We start from the raw sequence: 19,527 nt of genomic DNA on the forward strand, positions 1-19,527 counted from the left end.
CAGCCTCCTCCGGCGCACTCCTGCTGGCCTGCGGCGGGGCGGGGGAGGGGGCAGGGCGCCCCCCGCGCAGCGGCCGAGCTCCGAGCGCGCAGCCCGCCGAGGACGTTACAGAGGACGCGCATCACGCCCACGCCATGGCTCACGTCATCCCCCGCCTCCCCCACACCGCCCGCTCCACGTGCGCCTCCCATCCCTCCCCGTGCCGGGGATTCTCCAGCCCGCCCTGACGTCATTCCCATGCTGCAGCGGTGCCGCCCCCTCCCCGGCCGCCATGTTGGGGGAGGGGGCGCGGTGCGGGCAGAGCGGAGCCGCCCCCGCCGAGCAGCAGCAGTAGCCGAGCCAGTTCCTGCGCCGCCGCCGCCCGCCGCCGCCGCGCTCTATGGGCCGGCGGAGGGGAGCCGCCGGCTCGGCAGCGCGCTGCCCTTGAGGCCGCAGCAGCAGCAGCAGCAGCCGCCGCCGCGGAGCCGGGACATGAGCAGCGGCTGCGAGCGGCGGCGGCTCCCCGGCTAGCGGGCGCGGGGACATGGTGCCGTTCGCCCCTCTGGAGGACGCGGAGGAGCCGGAGCCCTGCCACAAAATGGAGCTGTGCGTGAGTGGCGGCGAGGTCAGTGCGGGGCTCGGCCGGGGACGGGCGCCGCGCAGCAGGCATGGGGGCGCCCGGCGGGCACCTGCTGTCTCCGCCCCACTCCCACGCGTGAGTCTGGCTGCTGGGGCAGCGGGCCGGAGAGCGAAAAGCTTGGAACCCCCCCGAGACTATCGGCCCCTACTCGCCTCTCATCTCCTGATCTGCCCCCGGGAGCCTACCTGACCCCCCCCCCCAGACTGCCCGCCCCCACCCTGGGGCTGTTAGTCCGTATCAGCCCCCTATCCTGCGTCTGTCAGACCCCACCTGCCCCCCGATCCCTTAGAGAGCCCACCTGCTCCCCATCCCGGTCCTGGCCCCTAGAGAGCTCACTTCCCCCCCACCAAGAGACTGTCAGCCCCCGTCTGCTCCCCCTGAGAGCCTCCCTGCCCTTCACTTCTAGACCTGCTCCCCCTAGCCCAAGTCGAGCAACCCCCCCAGCCCAAGTCGAGAAATCCTCCCCGAGAATTCCTCTGCAACTCTTCCTCCTCTAGTTCCCCTCAGAGCCCATGTGTGTCTCCACCCTTGAATCCTGCTGCCCCCAACTGCCACCTCTGGAGAGCCTGCTTATGCTTCACCTGGATGCTGTCCCAAAGAGCCCATGAGCCCCTTTCCCCTAGATCCTGCTGCCATCCCTTGAGAGCCCACCTGCCCCATCCTGATCTTGCTGTTCCCAGCTCCTGTCCCCCTAGATGTGGCTGTGACTCCCCTGAGAGCTCTGCTGTTCCACACCCTTATTCTCCTGGCCCCCAAGAGACCACTTGCCCCTCACCCCAATTCTGCTGCCTCAAACAACCAAGCTAGGTCCCTCCTGTTACTTCAATCCTGCTGCCTCCAGCCACCCCCAGTGCCTACTATTCTTCATCTTCCTTCTGCCCCCAGTCAGACTGAATAGATCCTGCATACTCCTCATCCTGGCCATTCTCAGCCACCCCTAGATCCCACCTACACAGTGAATTTGACCTCGTATTCTGAGAGCCTACTCATCCTAAATTGCCCCTTCAGTCATCGCCCTGAACCCTGCGTTCCTGAGGTCTCAAAGTGCCCATCAACCAGTCCATCCCAAAGAACGAGACTTCCCCCGACTCATCCCCTCAGTTACTCCCCTGAGGCCCCAGTCACTTCCTAAACCACCACCTTGAACTGTTCCCATCCCCTTCAGTTAGCTGTCACCTCCTTACACCCAGAGCCCTGCTGGTTACTGTTTCTAGGCTCAGCAGGAGCTGACAGACCTCTTCTCTCATGGATTTATGCTACCTGTAGCGTGTGCAAAGTTATAGCTGTGTCAGCTTCTCTTTGGATGAATTAATGGTCATTGAGTGTGAGATGTTAATTTGATGTGGTGCACAGTTCTGTGTGTGTTTAACTTAACAGTTGCCAAGCTATTAGGTTGTGGTGAAGAAAATGCTGTTTGGTATTGGACTTCCTATAAACTGTCCTGGTAATTTAAACACTCTTGTTGCTGTTATAGTTTTGTTAGACATTTATTTGGGTTCTTCTGATTGCAGAATTTTACCAATTAGCCTGTATTTTTGTGCCTGCATACAGTGGCTACTACCACATTTCTCGTTAAATAACCATAGAGTACCTGCCAATTAGTGATTTACAGGGAGAAGTCTGAGATGAAGCAAGGGTTTGGGAACTTAGCAGTTTCAGAGTAAAATCAAAGAAGCTCTTGCTAGAGGAGTTTAAATAGTGCTTAAGCCTTACAGTTTCCTTACTTCCTCTTAAACAGAGTCCTAGGCAGAAGTGGAGCACCAAATGTGATTTAGCTGCACTGTGTAATTTTTAAATATGTATTTAGTACTGTATTTATCGAGTAGTAACAGCTCAGTATTATTATTTTACGCACTTAAATATAGAAATCAGAAGTGGACTGGAACCTGGGTTTCCAGAGTTGTCAGGTAAGACAGTTGAACTGAATGATCACACATATGTGTCTGAGGGATTGATTTACATGTTACACATATGGAAGATGTTTTCTAAGTAAAGCTTCTAAAAACAGGTCTCACTCGCTTCCTGTGGTACATTGGGCTATACTTAGTGAGACAGTGCGTGCGTCTGTAAGTACAAACATACATAAAGTATGCCTTGGATATTAAGGGTTTGGAGGGAATGAACTGTTTGTTATGAATTCACACAACTCTCTTAGATTTTTTGGACACACTGTAATTCAAGAACAGAAATTAGTATGTATGATGTTAAAACCAAATTGCATTTGCCTAACGGTCTTTATTTTATATTCTCCTTTTATGTTTTAAATGCATAAAGGACTTTTCCTTGCAGCTGCATTTTCATAAACTAAAAATGCAAATATTTACCATTTTGCAATATACTATTTTGTATTAATTGGATCACACACATACAGTAGGATTTTTGAGTTCCTTTTAGGAAGTCCCTGTTCACTCAGTAACTGGATTTAAACTGTAGTTTATTTTGAGTTAAATCTTTTTTATATTGGTGGGGTTTGATCCTGTATGTAAACGTGTAGAATTAACCTTAATTTGTAGTGCATCATGCCACTTCATGGTTCTGATTTGGAGGGTTTAAAGTGACCATGGACTCTATGGAGTTGCAAGGAGTTAATAGTGGTAATTTTTCAATAGCTTATATTTTGCAGGGCAGGCCATTTACTCTAATATCGGTGCTCCAGTCTGTTGGGTTAAATAGTTTAAGGTGACCATTCAGAAATTATCTTTGAGGATATGCTTGTTGGCTAAATTTATCCCATGTTTTAAGGTAGATAAATACATTTCCAGTGAAATGGCAATTATTTTTTGAACTGACAATCTAGGAGGGAAAATAAAATATTTATTATGGGAAGTATTGTTGTTTCAAGCATAAAACCAACCTCTAAGGAGTTAGAAATAAGGTTTCCCTGTGGATAATTTATTCAGAGTTGCCCAGGTCAGTTTTTCTGCACTTTTTTCCTCTGAAGCATCAGAGGCACTGGACTAAATGGACTCTGGTCTCATTTGGTGTGGTAATTCTTATGTTCCTGTGACAAAAATGAGAAGTCACTTAGTAATCACTAAAAGGAAAGGAGTACTTGTGGCACCTTAGAGACTAACAAATTTATTTGAGCGTAAGCTTTCGTGAGCTACAGCTCACTTCATCGGATGCATTCGATGAAGTGAGCTGTAGCTCACGAAAGCTTATGCTCAAATAAATTTGTTAGTCTCTAAGGTGCCACAAGTACTCCTTTTCTTTTTGCAAATACAGACTAACACGGCTGCTACTCTGAAACCTGTCATTATACTTAGTAATCACTGACACTGTTTCCTATAAACTGTCCTCTTTTAAATGAGTGAGTTAAGGATGTTAAGGATCTCTGTCAAGTAGTTTACACTTCATATGTATGAAGAATGAAATACATTTTTACAACAGGCTGTATACACAAATGTTTTCATTTTATTAAATAGATGAAAACTAAGTTTTTGCTTATAAATATCTATGCAGTAATAACCGTATACTACATGGGAACTAGAAAGTGAAAGTGACTAGGACACTATTTAAAGTGATATGTTGGCCATGTCTTTTTTAATAGCTGTCCTACAAATGTAATCTGTCTACCAAGATGAGAACATGAATGGAACTTTGAGAATTTGGCTTTGATCCTACAGTTGGATTTGTCTGTCCAAATCCCCATTGGAACTACTGGAGCTCCATGTGAGTGCAAGGATCTGCTTGTCCAGATACAATTGCAGAGTCAGAGCCAGATTCTCAGTTTGGTTCATGCCTTCCTCATTTGACTTTTTGGTTCACTTGAATTACGTCTTATCCATTCATTTCAGTTGGCTCTACAGCCAGTTTAGGAGCAATCTGAAGGAGAGGTTGTGCCCTGTATTTGCTTCTTTATGATGTATAAAACACCTGAAAGGTGGTATAACAGAACTCTTTATATGTACATTGTGAGCTTTTTAAAGCTCTTATTGAAAGGAACTTGGTGTCAAATCTTTACCAAAACAAAAAGAAAATATTTTCTATCTACATGGGTGTTCAGGAGCTTTACTTAAATGTGAAACAAGAAGTTAAATAAAAATAACTTACTCTTTCCTATCGTGTTTCACATATATTTTCTTTGATATACTGCTTTATTTGTCCATTGACTCTCCCTTGGAAACGGTTATCAAGGATTGAAATTACATTAAACAAAAAAGTGGACATTTTTGTGAGGGGAGAGGTAGGACATTTTTCTAATCTTATTTATACACCGTAAAGAAAGAAATAGGGCATAACTTCTTTTTCAGGTCACCTTTACAGCGTCTGTAGAATCTATGGCCACTTTGACTTTAAAGATAAGTCAAGTGAATTTCATCGTTACTCATACCAAAAGATGCTTCTATTTTTGAAGGTTAATTAAACCTCTAGGATATCTTTCATGGTGCTTTTGTGTATTTCCATAGAGAAATAGTGTAAGATAATACTAGGAAATATATTTCACTCTGCATTTCTAGTTATCTTGTAAAGCATCATTAACAAATGTTTGACTTTCTCATATTGAAACAGACTAAGACAAGTTTTGTTTAAAAAAATTCATTCAACAAAACCAGAAATCCTGTTGAGTATGAACCCCCTCTGTTCAAGGGCTCATACCAAAACGTACTTGGGTTATAAAGTTCCTGTAAGATTGGCAAGAAGTTAAAAGCATCTTCTATTCAGCAAACAGTTTTGATTGTTGTTAAAAGTGGAAAACTTATTGCAGTGTCTAATAGGTCAGGCAGTTTAAGCAAAATGAACATTGTACTTATGCCCACAGATGTATTTAGAACTTCAAAGCTAATTGTAAAGAGAACTGTTTTACGTACAAATGCTAGAAGGCCTGCATATACCTACCAAAAGCTGTAACTCTTCAAAAACTTGTGTGGGTTGGGTCTTTTAGGTGTGAAGTGTTTTTGAACAATTAGGTCATATTGAACAATTCACTGATTCTAGAGAAGGTAGCCAGATACACACAGAAGATAAGCAAATTCTGGCACTACTAAGAAACATAAGTAAACTTGTTTATTTACAACATATATTCAGTTTTCAAGGTCAATCTTTAAAAATGTCATTAAAATTAATAATTTACTTGTACTAATATTGCATTTTTGTGTGTTGATACTATTTCAGAATTCTTGCAGTACTTTAGCATTTTCTTTTGAAGAGAGTAAGGGGGAATTGAAAATTTCTCTCCCTGTTTGGAAATGTCACATGAATTAAGAAATGCAGAGAGCTACTTAAATTGGGTATTAATCAACCTTTAATCAAATAAAGGTGGTAATATGCAAAATTAGATTTAGTGTTAGCTTCAAAATCCTATGTCTTTTAATTGGGTTTATTACATCTGTCAGTCTCTTCAGTTAGCATCTATTAGTTTTGTAAATTGTTTTGCCCATGCTGTAAGTTTTCCCATGTACATATCTATTCTTCAAAAAAGCTATCTCTTCATTCCTTAAAATCCACAAGGAAATAAAAAAATCAGAATAATAGTGACCAGAAATGAAATTATTCAACCATAAAAAAGGGATATTTGCTTAGGTTAATGCCGTTATTTTGGAGAAGGCAAATACTATGTACATGTGTTAAGCCTTCCTATTTCTGTTGTTGTGCCAAGTCTCTGCATCTTTTTTTCTGGTGCTTGTTGTATCAGTTTGAAACAAGTGTGCATCACTTTGATTTTTGGCTGCTGTTTATAAGACATCCTCTTAAATTTGTTCTTTTCATATTTTGTTAAATACTGAACCATATAAAGACTAGTGTACACTATTGGCAGAGTATCTAGAGACTAGGCATACAACTGTTATGAATATTGGCAGTCTGGGAGGGTGAATTAAGTACCTAAATTTGTGTTTGGCTGAAAGTTTACAAGACTTATAACCTTTTTTTGAAGTTACAAGAATTGAGAGGAGTAGTAGTAGTTTATAACTTGTGAATTGATGTCAGTGCTCAGGCACCACAATGATAGACAACTTTCTGAAAACCGACATAAATGAGAACAGGTTTTACAAAAATATCTAAGCACACAAATACTTTTAACAGTATCTGAAACCAGTGAATTAATGCTAGTTGTGGAAGTACATTCCATAATAATTGGTATTACTGTTTTTGTTTACTACTTTAGAAGTTGGAGTAGCTTATCTTGGAATTGTTTGTTGAGGAGTATGAACCTCTGAAAAGACCAGCACTGGTCTTTTCAGTTAGATTACTTGAAGTAGTTCATCAGGATAGCTTGCAAGAAACTTTGCTGCAGCTATAGCTGAAGGAATATCATTATATACTAGTTAACACGGTTGTCATCTGGGATATTAACTAATTTACATATTTAGACCTCTTCATTAAGTTAAGGAACAAGTTTAAATACATCCCCATCAACTTTAAATCTTACCTATTTCATTGTCTATCCTGTGTCTTCCAATAACCTCAGTAAACACAATCATCCTGGTGCTATTCTACTTCTTTTCTGAATTTCCTTTATGGACCACAGTTTCCCTCCATACACTAATACTGTTCTATAAACTGTCTTTCTATCATAGAATAGACAAAGAATTTTTCAATTTAAATTTAGCCAATTTTGAGGTTGGAATGAATTTTACCAGTAAACTTTTTGACTAAGGATACTTATGAAATTCATTCTGTCCTTGAAATTGACTAGCAAAGGTGATTTTATTGTATTAAAGACTTTGTAGACATTTGTCTTTAAAAACAAAATTAAAATAACAGTTTGGGTGCATTTTCACATCCATGCCTTCTGTGAAATCATGATTTATGTAGGGCCCTCGCTATAACTGATATGGGACACACTTACAGTGCAGCTGCCCCAATCTAGTTAAAGTTTATAGTAAGGCTCCTTCCACACTATGTCCTTACAGCTGGTGAAATCCTTGGTTTTGGGCTATTCAAGGATTTAATCCAGTTGTGGGGCATGGTGAGATCCCATCCATACTACATACAGTTGAACTAGATCAGGGACCAAACATTTTGTAACTTGCCCCAATAACGTAGTTATATGTATCGTATACAAAGGACTTAAGAAATGTTAACATCTTTTAGCTACATAGACTGCTGTGAGCTACACAGCCCAAATCTTCCCTACCTACCTAAAGTAAACATATGATCCTCATTACTGTAGTATTGAGCATCTCTCAATCTTTAATGTAGTTATCCTCTTGATACACCAGGAGTGGAGGTGGTAATGTCCCTATTTTTATGGATAGAGATTGAAGCAGAGAGAGACTAAGTGATTTGCCCAGGTTTACACAGCCCTGGTGGAGCAGAAGATTTAACCAGTCACAGGTTTGTGTCCTAGCTATTAGACCATCCTCCTTCTTGTCTCATCTATCCTTCCAGGTATTGCAGAGGTTATATTCAAGACTCATAGTTAGGGTTGAGTTCCATGTATAGTGACCCTAATAACCTCCATAATTCATTTCCCCATTTGGTCACTTACTATTAGAACTGGTTAGGAATTTTTTTAAAATATTTTTTTCTTGATGAAAAGTATTGATTTTTTTTTAAACAAATCTTTTCTTGGAAATGTTTCAACAAAACAATTGGAAGGGAGTGGGAGGGAGACACAGAAATACCCCACAATAGCTAGTAGCCCAGTGAATGATTGACTTGAACCTGGGTCTTCCACATCTCAGATGAGTGCCATAACCACAGTTATTGTTGTTCCACTTTGGCCCAATGAATATTTAACTATTCATACAAAGAAAGATTTTATAGTGGTGGTTAGGCAGAACAGTACTTGAACAAAGGTCTACCATATCTCATGTGAATGCTGTAGTCATTGAGCTGATGTTTGTTCTGGGGTGCCTCTGGTTTTTTTTTTTTTTGCTAAAATTTTTGAAAGGTCTGTTTTTGTTCCTCATTAGAATGAAAACAAATGTCAATCTCAATATTTTTCAAAATGGAATTCCTGCTTTACATCCAGACCTACTTAACAGTGTCAGGGGAGACTTATCTTATACCTACATCCCCTTCTGGAAGCATGCAAAACCTGTACTATAAGATAGCTAACATATGCAACTCAGGTGATCAGATACCACAGTGATGACATTTCAGTCGGGTACAGATACAGTTGATGCATCTTTTATAATAAGAACAAGTCACTGTAATCAAAAAGGAAACAATTGCAGCTGAAAGACACTTCTAGGTAGTGGGGGAGTGGGAGGTCTCTGCCTGTGCACAGAAATGTGGAATTTCCCAAACAAATCTCAGGAACCTAATTAGCAAGATTGTTGTCCTTTGAATCTCACTAATGTGGCAAATTCTGCACAGGCTTTATTTAAAAAGAATACTTTTTTTGAAAAACCTTTTCAAAATAACTGACATATCAGTAGACACATTTTATTTAAAACATTAATGTGGGTTTGTAAAAATCCTATCCCTTTTGCAGAATAAAGGACTGGCTCATCCTGTGTCCCTTTGAGAGAATGTTAGGGAAGCTGTAAATCTTCAATAATATAGTTGCAATGACTTAGCATGGTCAGGAGTATTATAAGAGTGAAGACCATCTTCATGGAAGCATAGTATTTAGCAGAAACTTTTACCTGTTGCTCCAAACTTATGAGCTCCCCTTTATCTGTGGTGGCTTTACCTTGTTGACTGTAGATCTTATTCCTGCACCCCTGGTGGTATTGCTTTTATAAAATGCCCACTTCTGCTGTTTTGATTTTTCTTTTATTCTTTAATTCTGTTGAAAAGACAAAATGAAGAATTTTAAGTAGAGGGGTAATCCAGCCAGTTTTTGACTTTTGAGAATTGGATTCTCTTGTGGTTTGGAATTGTCAACCCGTTGGAGTGCTCCACTTCTGCTCTTCTCTTCTTTTAGCTAAAACCTCCAGGCACATTAAAGCAAAACAAACTCACTAAACAAGCTGAGACATTTAAGTAGTGTTAGAACTACTGTGGCTATCTTTTTTTTTTTTTTTTTTTTTAAAGGAGCCTCTGATGACATTGAAAGTTTCTCTTGTTGGAGGAGTTATGGAACTCTGGCTCTTGTGTAATGTGATATTTTACTCTAGTAGACATATTTTAGCCTGCTGACTAAATCCTACTTAGCCAAAAGGCTTGATTTTTAAAGGAAATAAAAAAAAAATTAATGTATTCTCCCAAATTAATACAGTGCACTCCCAACCAGTCCCGGGATCCACTGAAGCTGTAGCAATGTATTTAAATTAGAAAGCAAATTTCACTTTAACTTCATGTAGACAGGCAGTTTGGCATTGAAAGGTTGGTTGGACCTTCAAAGCTGTTCATCTGAAAAAGTAAGTTTTCACCATTAGTGTTGTCTTGGCTTATAGGATATGATTTTAGTCTTGTCTTTTTGTATGCAGAAGTTTCTTTTAATCTGTACTAACCAGCAACCTAGAGCACCTTTTAAAATTTATACAGTTTGCTGAAAAGTACTGCTGCAGTTAGCTTTTGTGTTGATGGTTTATATTTTCAGCTTTTTAATAATTACAACAAAGTTAAATACTGAAGAGCTGAGTGATTCCACTGTCTCTCATTCTGATGGCACTTCTTGGTTCTCACTAGCTATGTTCGCAAAAAGAAAAGGAGTACTTGTGGCACCTTTTTGCGAATACAGACTAACACGGCTGCTACTCTGAAACTAGCTATGTTGTTTCCTTTCACACATTTGCTGTGAAAGGAGTAGCCTATGTTTTCTAGTTCACATAACTATTTCTTTTCTGAAGATGCACCCAAGGATCTAGATGTTCTAAACTTAGTTTTGTGGCCCCCTAAATAGATGCATATTATTTAATTGATGGGCTATTCCTTTATCCTTTGCATATAACAGTCAGAAACTTTATTAAAAATAGCTGAATATATCTCGGTGGATAAGCCATTTGCCAGTAATTTATACTGAAAAAAGTAATCTGAAAAGCCAGAATTCAAGTTAGTATGTATTTTGCGTTTCTTTACGGGTGGGAGTTAGGCTTGGTATTTTATTTAGTATTTGCTGTATAACATTTTATGTAAGGTAATGAATAATGCTGAATATTAAACCTTTGCTGAATGCAAGTAATTCTACAGAATATTAAAAAGCTAGTGACTCACTTTATCATAATTTTGACTTTTTGTAGGTCAATAGCACAAAGTTTATGTGCCCTTGTTTAAAACTACTGGATTGTGATTTGCAGTCCATGGGTTTATTTGAGTATTTGTTTAAGGGATAGTGGTTATAGTTCACAAGTGAATAATCCAGCATTGTAGTCTCCAACAATGTCAGACTGTAAAACCAGGTTTATAAACTTGAATATTTCTTTGGACTAAAAAGTTGGTATACAGAGTTAAAACTAAAAGGATACATCTCTAGTAAACACTTGACGAGAGGTGGATGATAGAAAAATGTTTGTTTGCAACCTTTTAGTCTTTAAATTCGCAGTCATGTATCTAATGTGGATTGATCTGATAGCTTATCTGGAAAATATTAGAACTAAATATTATTTTAAAAGTGCACACTGCAGGTGAGTCAACTTTTGGTGATCCAAAAGCTTGATTTTTATGAAGTCTAAGTAGTCAGCCACATTGACAGAGTTCAGTAGGTGAAACTGTGGTTTAGTAGCAAGAAACTTGGGATGTGGCATATTCTAGTATACTTCACTGGGCCCAATAGTGAGTTTTAAAGATCAATAAAGAAAGAGAGAATGGACAGAAAAAACTAATATTGGAGAGACAAAACATATAACAGGAAACTGCTAATTAAGGTAACTTTTGACTACCTGCCGTTACATTCAGTAATTTACTGTATGAGAGTTGACAGGAATGCAAAAGTATGGGTATGCAGGATGTGTGGAAAGTATGCTGAACAAACAGCATAATGGATTTTGAGGGGAAAAAATACATCTAAGCATTCACCAAAGTTTTCATACCTGCTTGCCTAAAGTTGAGCTCTTATGGGGGCCCACAAGTGGTGTTTGGCATGCCTGTAAATATGGCCACTAAAATGTAGGTGCCTAAATATGGATTCAGGAGATTAATTTTAGGTAACCAGGCTTGAAGTTTTGGCCACACCTCACTGATATCAGAATGCCTTATAGAATGTCCACAGATCAATAACAAGATCACTAATCCATCGTTTGCAATGGTGGCTTGCATACACAAATTTTATCTAATAAGTCTTTTATGGAGAAAATAACATGTACGTCTGTATTATTTAAAACCTCTAAAACTAGTAGTTTGGTTCGGGTATCGTATATGGAATACAAAGCCTTTTACTTTCCAATTGTGATTGATAGTAACACCTGATGCCTTCAACAGCCCCTCCAGAACAGGGTAGCGTGAATAAGCTTCTGCTTATACTGAATCGTACTTCTGTTGTGGATAACAGCGTTCATTCTCCAGAGTTGTTGTTATGGCAATTTTCATGAACACTAAATGTACTTAAAAGTAAAAATAATAATAATGAAAAAGACGGATAAGTCTAGTAAATCTCAAGTGGCGGAGTGCATAATAGAGAAGTTGTACAATGTGTATATGCACATGCGCGCGCACAGCTTCAGGTAGCATGTTGACTTTCCCCTCTTAAGTTTCTCACTTATAAGACTTTTTGTGTACAGTTCAGAAGCAAGCTGTTTTAAAAAGTGTTTTGCAAGCATCCAGAACCTTCAGGTAGTGGCATAGGGATCTGCAGTCTTGAGAAAATGGAGTTTGTGCATATTGTTAGGAAGAGGGGGCAGAACTGACTAGCATCTGATTAACAAGCGGTCAAATTAAGAGATACTTGTTTAATGTGAAAAAATCATATATAAAATAAAAAAACTAGGAAGAGACTGAAGTTAGCCAAAACCTCAGCTTTTGCTATTAACAGCATGTTGAGTACATTTAAAAAAAAAAAATACTACTACTTTTTTCTGGGTTGCATCTTGCTAACCAGATTTCAGATTTAGTTTGCATCAGATTTCACTACTTCAAGAATTAAACCTCTCCTAAAAATCACATGCAACAGTGAAGGAAGAGATGTATTGGTAAACATTCTATTCTTTCTCTTGATATTTTAGATAAAATTTAAAATCTCGCTTGTATTTAGCTGTGTAACCTCGTGTATTGCGTGAATTTTCATTTCCAGACATAAAAAAAAATTAGTTTACTAACATGTTTCTCATAATATTTATATTTAACATTTTTCTGAGTGATGTCTGTGCCACATGAGGTGGAGATATTGTGATAATTACTAGTGTTTTGAATTGCATGGTAATTACTATATCAAAATGAATAATTGGCCTCACCCTTTTCACCAGGTTTTTCCAGTTTTTAAATTAATACATTGCATGTTGAAGCAGGGCATATCCTTTTATTTTTGTTTCTTAAGTTTCAACTGTTAAGCCAAATTTAGTGTTCGTTAGTGAGGAGAAAAAGTTTAACTACAGGACATCTACATTACTAATTTTATAAATTACATGTTTTTAATATGTTGGCTTACTGTACTTCTAGTTGGTTGAGAAGCTGAGAAAGGAAGATTATTTGTTACAGGTGGGGTAGTGTTTTAAATAAACTAGTTTCATTTCTTCCAAATTGTTTCTATTAAATCTACACAATATTACTCCTATTTTTCCTTTTCTTTTTACATATCAACTGTTTAAAATGATCTGTTCACAGACAAGTTTCCTTCTCTGTGGCATCTATAATTCTTTTTCTAATTTTTAAAAAATCCTGTAGACCTCAATTCCTCCACTAGAAATGGTAGTACCTCACAAAGTTTGAGAATTACTCAGTTTGCCAAGATAGAATTATCTAGATCAGTGGTTCTCAAACTAGGGGCGCCGCTTGTTCAGGGAAAGCCCCTGGTGGGCCGGGCTGGTTTGTTTACCTGCTGCGTCTGCAGGTTTGGCCGATCGCGGCTCCCACTGGCCGCGGTTCGCTGCTCCAGGCCAATGGGGGCTGTGGAAAGCAGCATGGGCCGAAGGATGTGCTGGCCGCCCTTCCTGCAGCCCTCATTGGCCTGGAGAAGCGAACTGCAGGCAGTAAACAGCCCGTCCCGGCCTACCAGGAGCTTTCCCTGAACAAGCAGCGTCTCTAGTTTGAGAACCACTGATCTAGATAATTTTGAATAATGGCGAGTATAAAAATTTTCAAAATTACTTTAAGGACATATAGTTATGGAACCTCAAATTATTTTTCAAAATATTCTAGTACACAAAGTATTTATATTGGATTTTAACTTCTTGATAAATATTTCCATGTTTTCTTGGATAAATCTAACACCTGTTCGTAATCTTTCCTTCTTAAACTCTAAATTAGCTCACTGGCAAACTACATTTTCTTAAACTGTGTGGCAGACATTTCCAAGCAAGAGTGGGGAAGGCACTGTATGCAATGTCTGACATAAGTGTTGTGCACAGCTTCTATTTTTAATTAATCCCCAGTCAATCAGCACAACGTAGGAAAATTTACAAAGCAATTTGTTAAATGAATAAGCCGATGTCTCTTTGTAGTCTGACCTGGTTCAAAATTGCAGTTGTCAATCCAAAAGGAAACCCAACTTTCATTTTTGCTTGCTTTATAATATTAATCAGATTAGCAATGAAAGTATTTCTGTTGGAATTGTGTTGTAATGCTATTCTAATTTACTCCTGTCTTTCTAACATTGCTGCTGCTGCTAATTAATCTTTTTTTCCCTCCTAGCTGAATGGTCTTAAAATGGTGGATGAGCCCATGGAAGAAGGAGAACCATATTCTTACAATGTAAGTATGTTTTGATGAATATAGTATTGGATGCTTATTGCTTGCATAGAACCAGAGGGGGAAGTCCTTTTAAAAAATTTACCCACTGTAGTAGTTGTGCTCTGTGGTTTGAGCCACAAAGCAAGCAGTATAAACAATTGGAGATGACTGAATGAGATTGCCTTCCAGTTGGAGGCCAGGTCAAAACCCAGCCCCTTTCCTGGGGATGATCTCAACTGTTGATTTTACAGTAGATATATAGAGCAAAGAGATTAATTCCGGTTTTCTTATTCCAAAGAAAAAAGCAGGCCTGTACCCCATTTTTGACTTTTGAAAACTGACTAAGCTACTCAGGAAGATGTTTCATGTGGTTTGTTTTTTTTCTTTTTTTTTCTCCTGGAAAATGTTTCCTTCTCCAGATTATCAGATTGGATTATGGCCCTCAGTTTCAGCATAGCTTCTTCCAGGTTTTCTCCTGATCAAGGCAAAGTATACATCTTGCTCCCAAGTATTGATCAGAAGTATGCCTAGGATGTGTATCAGATTTAAACTGGGCAACAGCCATTTCCATTTTATGATGATATAGCTTGTGCTGTCTGCACTCCACAAATTGTTCACTTAATATCTGATGATGGTGGCTGATCATCCTTATCCTTAGAAGTAACATATAAACTTGCCAAGATAATTGGCTCATAAAATCTCCATTTAAATCGAGGTATAATGCTCCCTTTTCAATTCTTTGGGGTTGAGGAGAAGGTAGAAAAGTCCTGTACTGAGCTTGACTCTGTTGATATTTACAGGTGCAATTCTGAAAGATACCTGGTGTGAATCTTTTGGCCACAAACTGCAAGCTACATATCTGATGTTTTATTTCAAAGCAAGCATCTGAAGTTTTGATAAATGTTTTTCTTTTGCAATTATTTCTCTACACCTCATTGCTTCTCAAGGTTCAGAGGAAGATTCTCAGCTCTTTCTGTAAAATCGGCTCCTTAAAGGAGTCTCAAGTTAGGTGCCCAAAAATTGACAGTCTATCACTTTAAAAAATCGTGGCCTGTTTCTTTTTATTGGGCTGTTTGGATCCTGGGCTGCTAACTAGGAATTCTTAAATTTTCTGTGAATCTTCCTAGTCCCACTTAATTGAAATATTTTGATTGATCTAGCCCATGTTTAGTCAATTCAGTTTGATTTGAAAGGGAGAAAACTTGTCAAGCTTCAAGGCATGAGCTAGCTACTCACTGGCAGGGATTAGGAAAGAACTTTGTCTTGCTCTATACTATATTAAACGAGAGATTAAATGCTTTTAAGAAGTGGTTTTCAATGCCCTCTGAAGCATCAGGTGCTAAAGCAGAGATACTGAACTTGTGTGGATTGTTTGAGAGACAAAGTGGGTGAAGTGTAATACCTTTTATTGGACCAGATTCTGTTGGTGACAGTTTGGTCAGTTATGGCAGATCTTGTGTTAGGTGACAGGGCTTTAATGTATTACTATTTTGACTTTGAAAACTTCAGTCACCCTTTTTACTGTAGTTGTTCTGGTAGTTTGACTGTACATCTTCTGAAGTGTCTGTCAGTCCCATAAGATAAATACTAAGTTGTGTAACCTGTCTATTGAAAACAAAGGTATAGTCATTTTGACCTTTCTGTGAAGATGGCCTTTTTAGAAATACTGTACCAAAGACAGATCCTGTCCAATATTTTGTCAAGTTACATCCCCAAAACGTGTTGAATATTGGTACTTTCCATGCAGAATCAATCTCAAACTTAGGTTTCAGAGTAATCTCAAACTAAGTAATTCTCCACAGTAAAAAGACTAAATGTATAATGGGAAAAGTAGTTTCTCAGCAAATATAATATCCATAGCTTCTGGATGGGCCCCTGGAGAAGCGATGTCAAATAGACCTTATATGTAATAATAGCCAGTATGTGCGCTACTACATTACTACCAAAATATGACTCTTCTTTAAAAGGTGTAGATTGTAAACCTGGGGCAGCAGCTCTTATTTTGTGTGTACATCTTCCAGCACAATGTAGTAAACAGACTCCAATTTGGTAGAAATCTGTTCCACACGGTAAATGGAGATGAGCAGTAGGTTGTGTGAAAGCCCTTTATTTTACATGAACTAAAGGAATCTCTCAGACCTTGCTTGATCTGATTGTGAAGCGCTTGGAGCCACCCTCCCCTCATGCTGTAAATAAATTATTGGGCAACAAGCCAAAACTGATAGTGCTATCACTATCCGATGCATCCGATGAAGTGAGCTGTAGCTCACGAAAGCTTATGCTCTAATAAATTTGTTAGTCTCTAAGGTGCCACAAGTGCTATCACTGTAGATGCTGGATTACCTCCACTTTAAGCAGCTGAAACTAACTACCTCTTATGTAAGCAAGCGAGTCAGTGAGGCTTGGCACATGCTAAGCCCAGAAATGGATGTTGTTGCCCAGGCAGCAAAACCACTTAACCAGATTTGTAATCGAGGGAGACTAGACTAGAAATAAAATAGAAACGGGTTAATATACTTTCAGTGTTCATCCTGAATTAATGTAAAGAGGAATAGTGTGAAATAAATTAGCATTTAGAAATTTTCAGTTTTAATAATGTCAGGTATGTTGGGGAAACTTGTAATCTGAGAGTGACCCTTTGGGGAAAAATATTAAAATTTAAAGTTTATGATCAGGGTCAGATTATGTGGAATTATACTTGTGGTGAAATGTATTTGCAAAGGGCAAGTTACTGGGCACAAGCAAGAGTATGAATCTATAGTGCACTGTCTTGCTGCAAACTAACTTGCCGAAGCTCCTCCCAAAAGTCAGAGTGCACTACAGAACTTCTAGTGCCTGATAGGAGCATCTGCACAGCAACTAGTGTGTTGTAGATTCACACATTGCTTGCCATGCACTGACCGTAGACATGCCCATAGCAAATACACTGCAAATGTACCACACTTTGGTAGTTGCTTCACCTAATTGAAATTTATAAAAGTAGCATTGGAATTTGTTAATTTTTTTAATGCACCAAAAAATAAAACAGAGCATTATTTTTTTTAACCTATTCATTCTTTGACGCGGGTGTTGCAGAGGTCTCTCCATGCTCAGCAAGGGTGCCAAATTGCAACTCTCTAGTAGTAGTTAACTAAATAGAATACTAAATATAAAATAAGCTGCTTTTTAAAACAAATGTTTTACTTTTATAAAGCATCCTTTATAATTGACTTATTCTTTATTTTAATTGACATTAGCATGAAAAACAAATTTTTCTCCTGAGTTCCCTGTTTAATAACTGTCAGTTTCCACAGCAACCAATTGTGATGTCAGAGGATAATGATTCAAGGTGGGTGATAAACATAAGAGCAGATGAACTCTTAAGAAATTTGTTTTCATACAAATGTTCTAAGTATTAAGGAACAAAAATGAAGACAGTGATGTTGAAATAGAAAGGCTTCTAAGTAAAATGTTTTTGTCTTAATGTGACGCATCAACAGCTATTTAAGATTTCATTAGGCAGTTAAATGTATAACTAAAGAAATTCTTGCTGTCACCAGGCAACTTGAATGTTGCTAGTATTTCTTTCCTGCCTTTTCTTTAAAGCAAAGCTTATGCTATGTCTGCTTTAGAACTTTTGTTGGTATAACTTGTGTTGCTCAGGGATATGAAAAAATACCCTTCTGAGCAACACAATTACACTGACAGAAGTGCTGGTGTGGATGGTGTTATGTCGGCAGGAGACACTTTCCTTCCGACATAGCTACTGCTGCTCATTGGGGGTGGTTTAATTATGTAGATGGGAGAGCTGTCTCCTGTAGGCATAGAGTGGCTACATGAGTGATATTGCAGCGACACAGCTGCATCAGTACAGCTGTGCTGCTGTAAGCTTGCTAATGTAGACATGGCCTTAAATTCCTAATATGCATAGAATGAAGACCAGTTGGAAAGGCGATTTTGGTTCTTGTATTGGATGGACTGGGGCTTGGATGTTAGAACTTGCCTACATTAGGGATTTTTGCACCAGTGTGGTTCAGCTGCTGTTTCCTTGTGCTGATAGAGAGAACCAGACTTCTTTAAAATGAAATAACTTTGCCACTGCTCCCACCAGAACACACTGAGGGGTGGTATGGAAGTGGAGGCTATGGAAATGTTGTAAGTTGTGCTGTGCTTCCTTAGCTTACCACACGGGTGGGCAAACTTTTTGGCCCGAGGGCCACATCTGGGAATAGAAATTGTATGGCGGGCCATGATGCTTACAAAATTGGGGTTGGGGTGCAGGTTCTAGGGTGAGGCCAGAAATGAGGAGTTCAGGGTGCGGGAGGGGGCTCCAGGCTGGGGTGGGAGAGTGGAGTGTAGTGGGGGGGATGAGGAATTTGGGGTGTAGGAGGGTGCTCCGGGCTGGGATTAAGGGGTTTGGAGGCCGGGAGGGGGAATTAGGGATGGGGCAGGGGGTTGGGGTGTGGCTGAGGGGGCTGGGGAGAGACTCAGGGGTGCAGGCTCTGGATGGCCCTTACCTCGAGTGGCTCCCGGAAGCAGTGGCATGTCCCTTCTCCGGCTCCTACACGGAGATGTGGCCAGGCGGCTTGGGACACTGCCCTGTCCGCTCCCATTGGCTGTGGTTCCCGGCCAGTGGGAGCTGCAGGGGTGGCACTTGGGGCAGAAGCAGCGTGCAGAGCGGAAGCCACTGGCTGCCCTATGTGTAGGAGCTGGAGTGGGGGCCATGCCGCTGCTTCCGGGAGCTGTGTGGCGTGGCCCCCAACCCTGCTACTGAGCTGGAGCAGGGCCATGCCGCTGCTTCCGGGAGCTGTGTGGCATGGCCCCCGACCCTGCTCCCCGGCTGGAGCACCGGAGCGGGGCAAGCCCCAGACCCTGTTCCCCAGAAGGAGCTCGAGGGCTGAATTAAAATGGCTGGCAGGCTGGATTTGGCCCATGGGCTGTAGTTTGCCCACCCCTGGCTTAACAGGTGAAAAGAAAGGAATTGAGCACTTGTTCTTCTAACCTCCAGTCTGAGAACCCCTGACCTAAACTGTTTTTTCTCTCTCTGCCTCGGATTCAGAAACCTTTCCAACTAAAGTTTTGTGGAAACGTATCTGCTAAACATTAGGGTTTTGGTGAAACAGCATATTTTGCAGAAATGGTACATTTCCTGATGCATAACTGAACTGTCCCCATCCGCCTCCACACTTTGGTTCTGGGTATCTAGCTTGCAAAATTATTAATTGTACAATGTATGGATCTTTGTACTCTAGTGTTTTTAGTCAGGATACATG

General features: G+C 40.0%; 1 protein-coding gene across 4 annotated transcripts in view; it reads left to right on the plus strand.

Annotated features, from left to right (window-relative positions):
* Window positions 1-252: 252 nt before the first annotated feature.
* RPS6KA6 (ribosomal protein S6 kinase A6) overlaps window positions 253-19,527 on the plus strand; it is a 74,647-nt gene continuing 55,372 nt past the window's right edge. For 2 of the 4 annotated variants that reach the window (XM_043491672.1, XM_043491674.1), the window contains exons 1-3: window positions 362-604; window positions 2,485-2,526; window positions 14,237-14,296. In XM_043491672.1, the coding sequence (XP_043347607.1) occupies window positions 524-604; window positions 2,485-2,526; window positions 14,237-14,296 (183 nt within the window). In that variant the 5' untranslated portion in view covers window positions 362-523. Of the gene's footprint in view, window positions 605-2,484; window positions 2,527-14,236; window positions 14,297-19,313; window positions 19,395-19,527 lie in introns of those variants that run through there. The other 2 variants (XM_038417387.2, XM_043491675.1) reach the window with 2 other exon arrangements.

Source organism: Dermochelys coriacea, chromosome 9 (assembly GCF_009764565.3).
Source record: "Dermochelys coriacea isolate rDerCor1 chromosome 9, rDerCor1.pri.v4, whole genome shotgun sequence".
Taxonomy (NCBI): Eukaryota; Metazoa; Chordata; order Testudines; family Dermochelyidae; genus Dermochelys; species Dermochelys coriacea.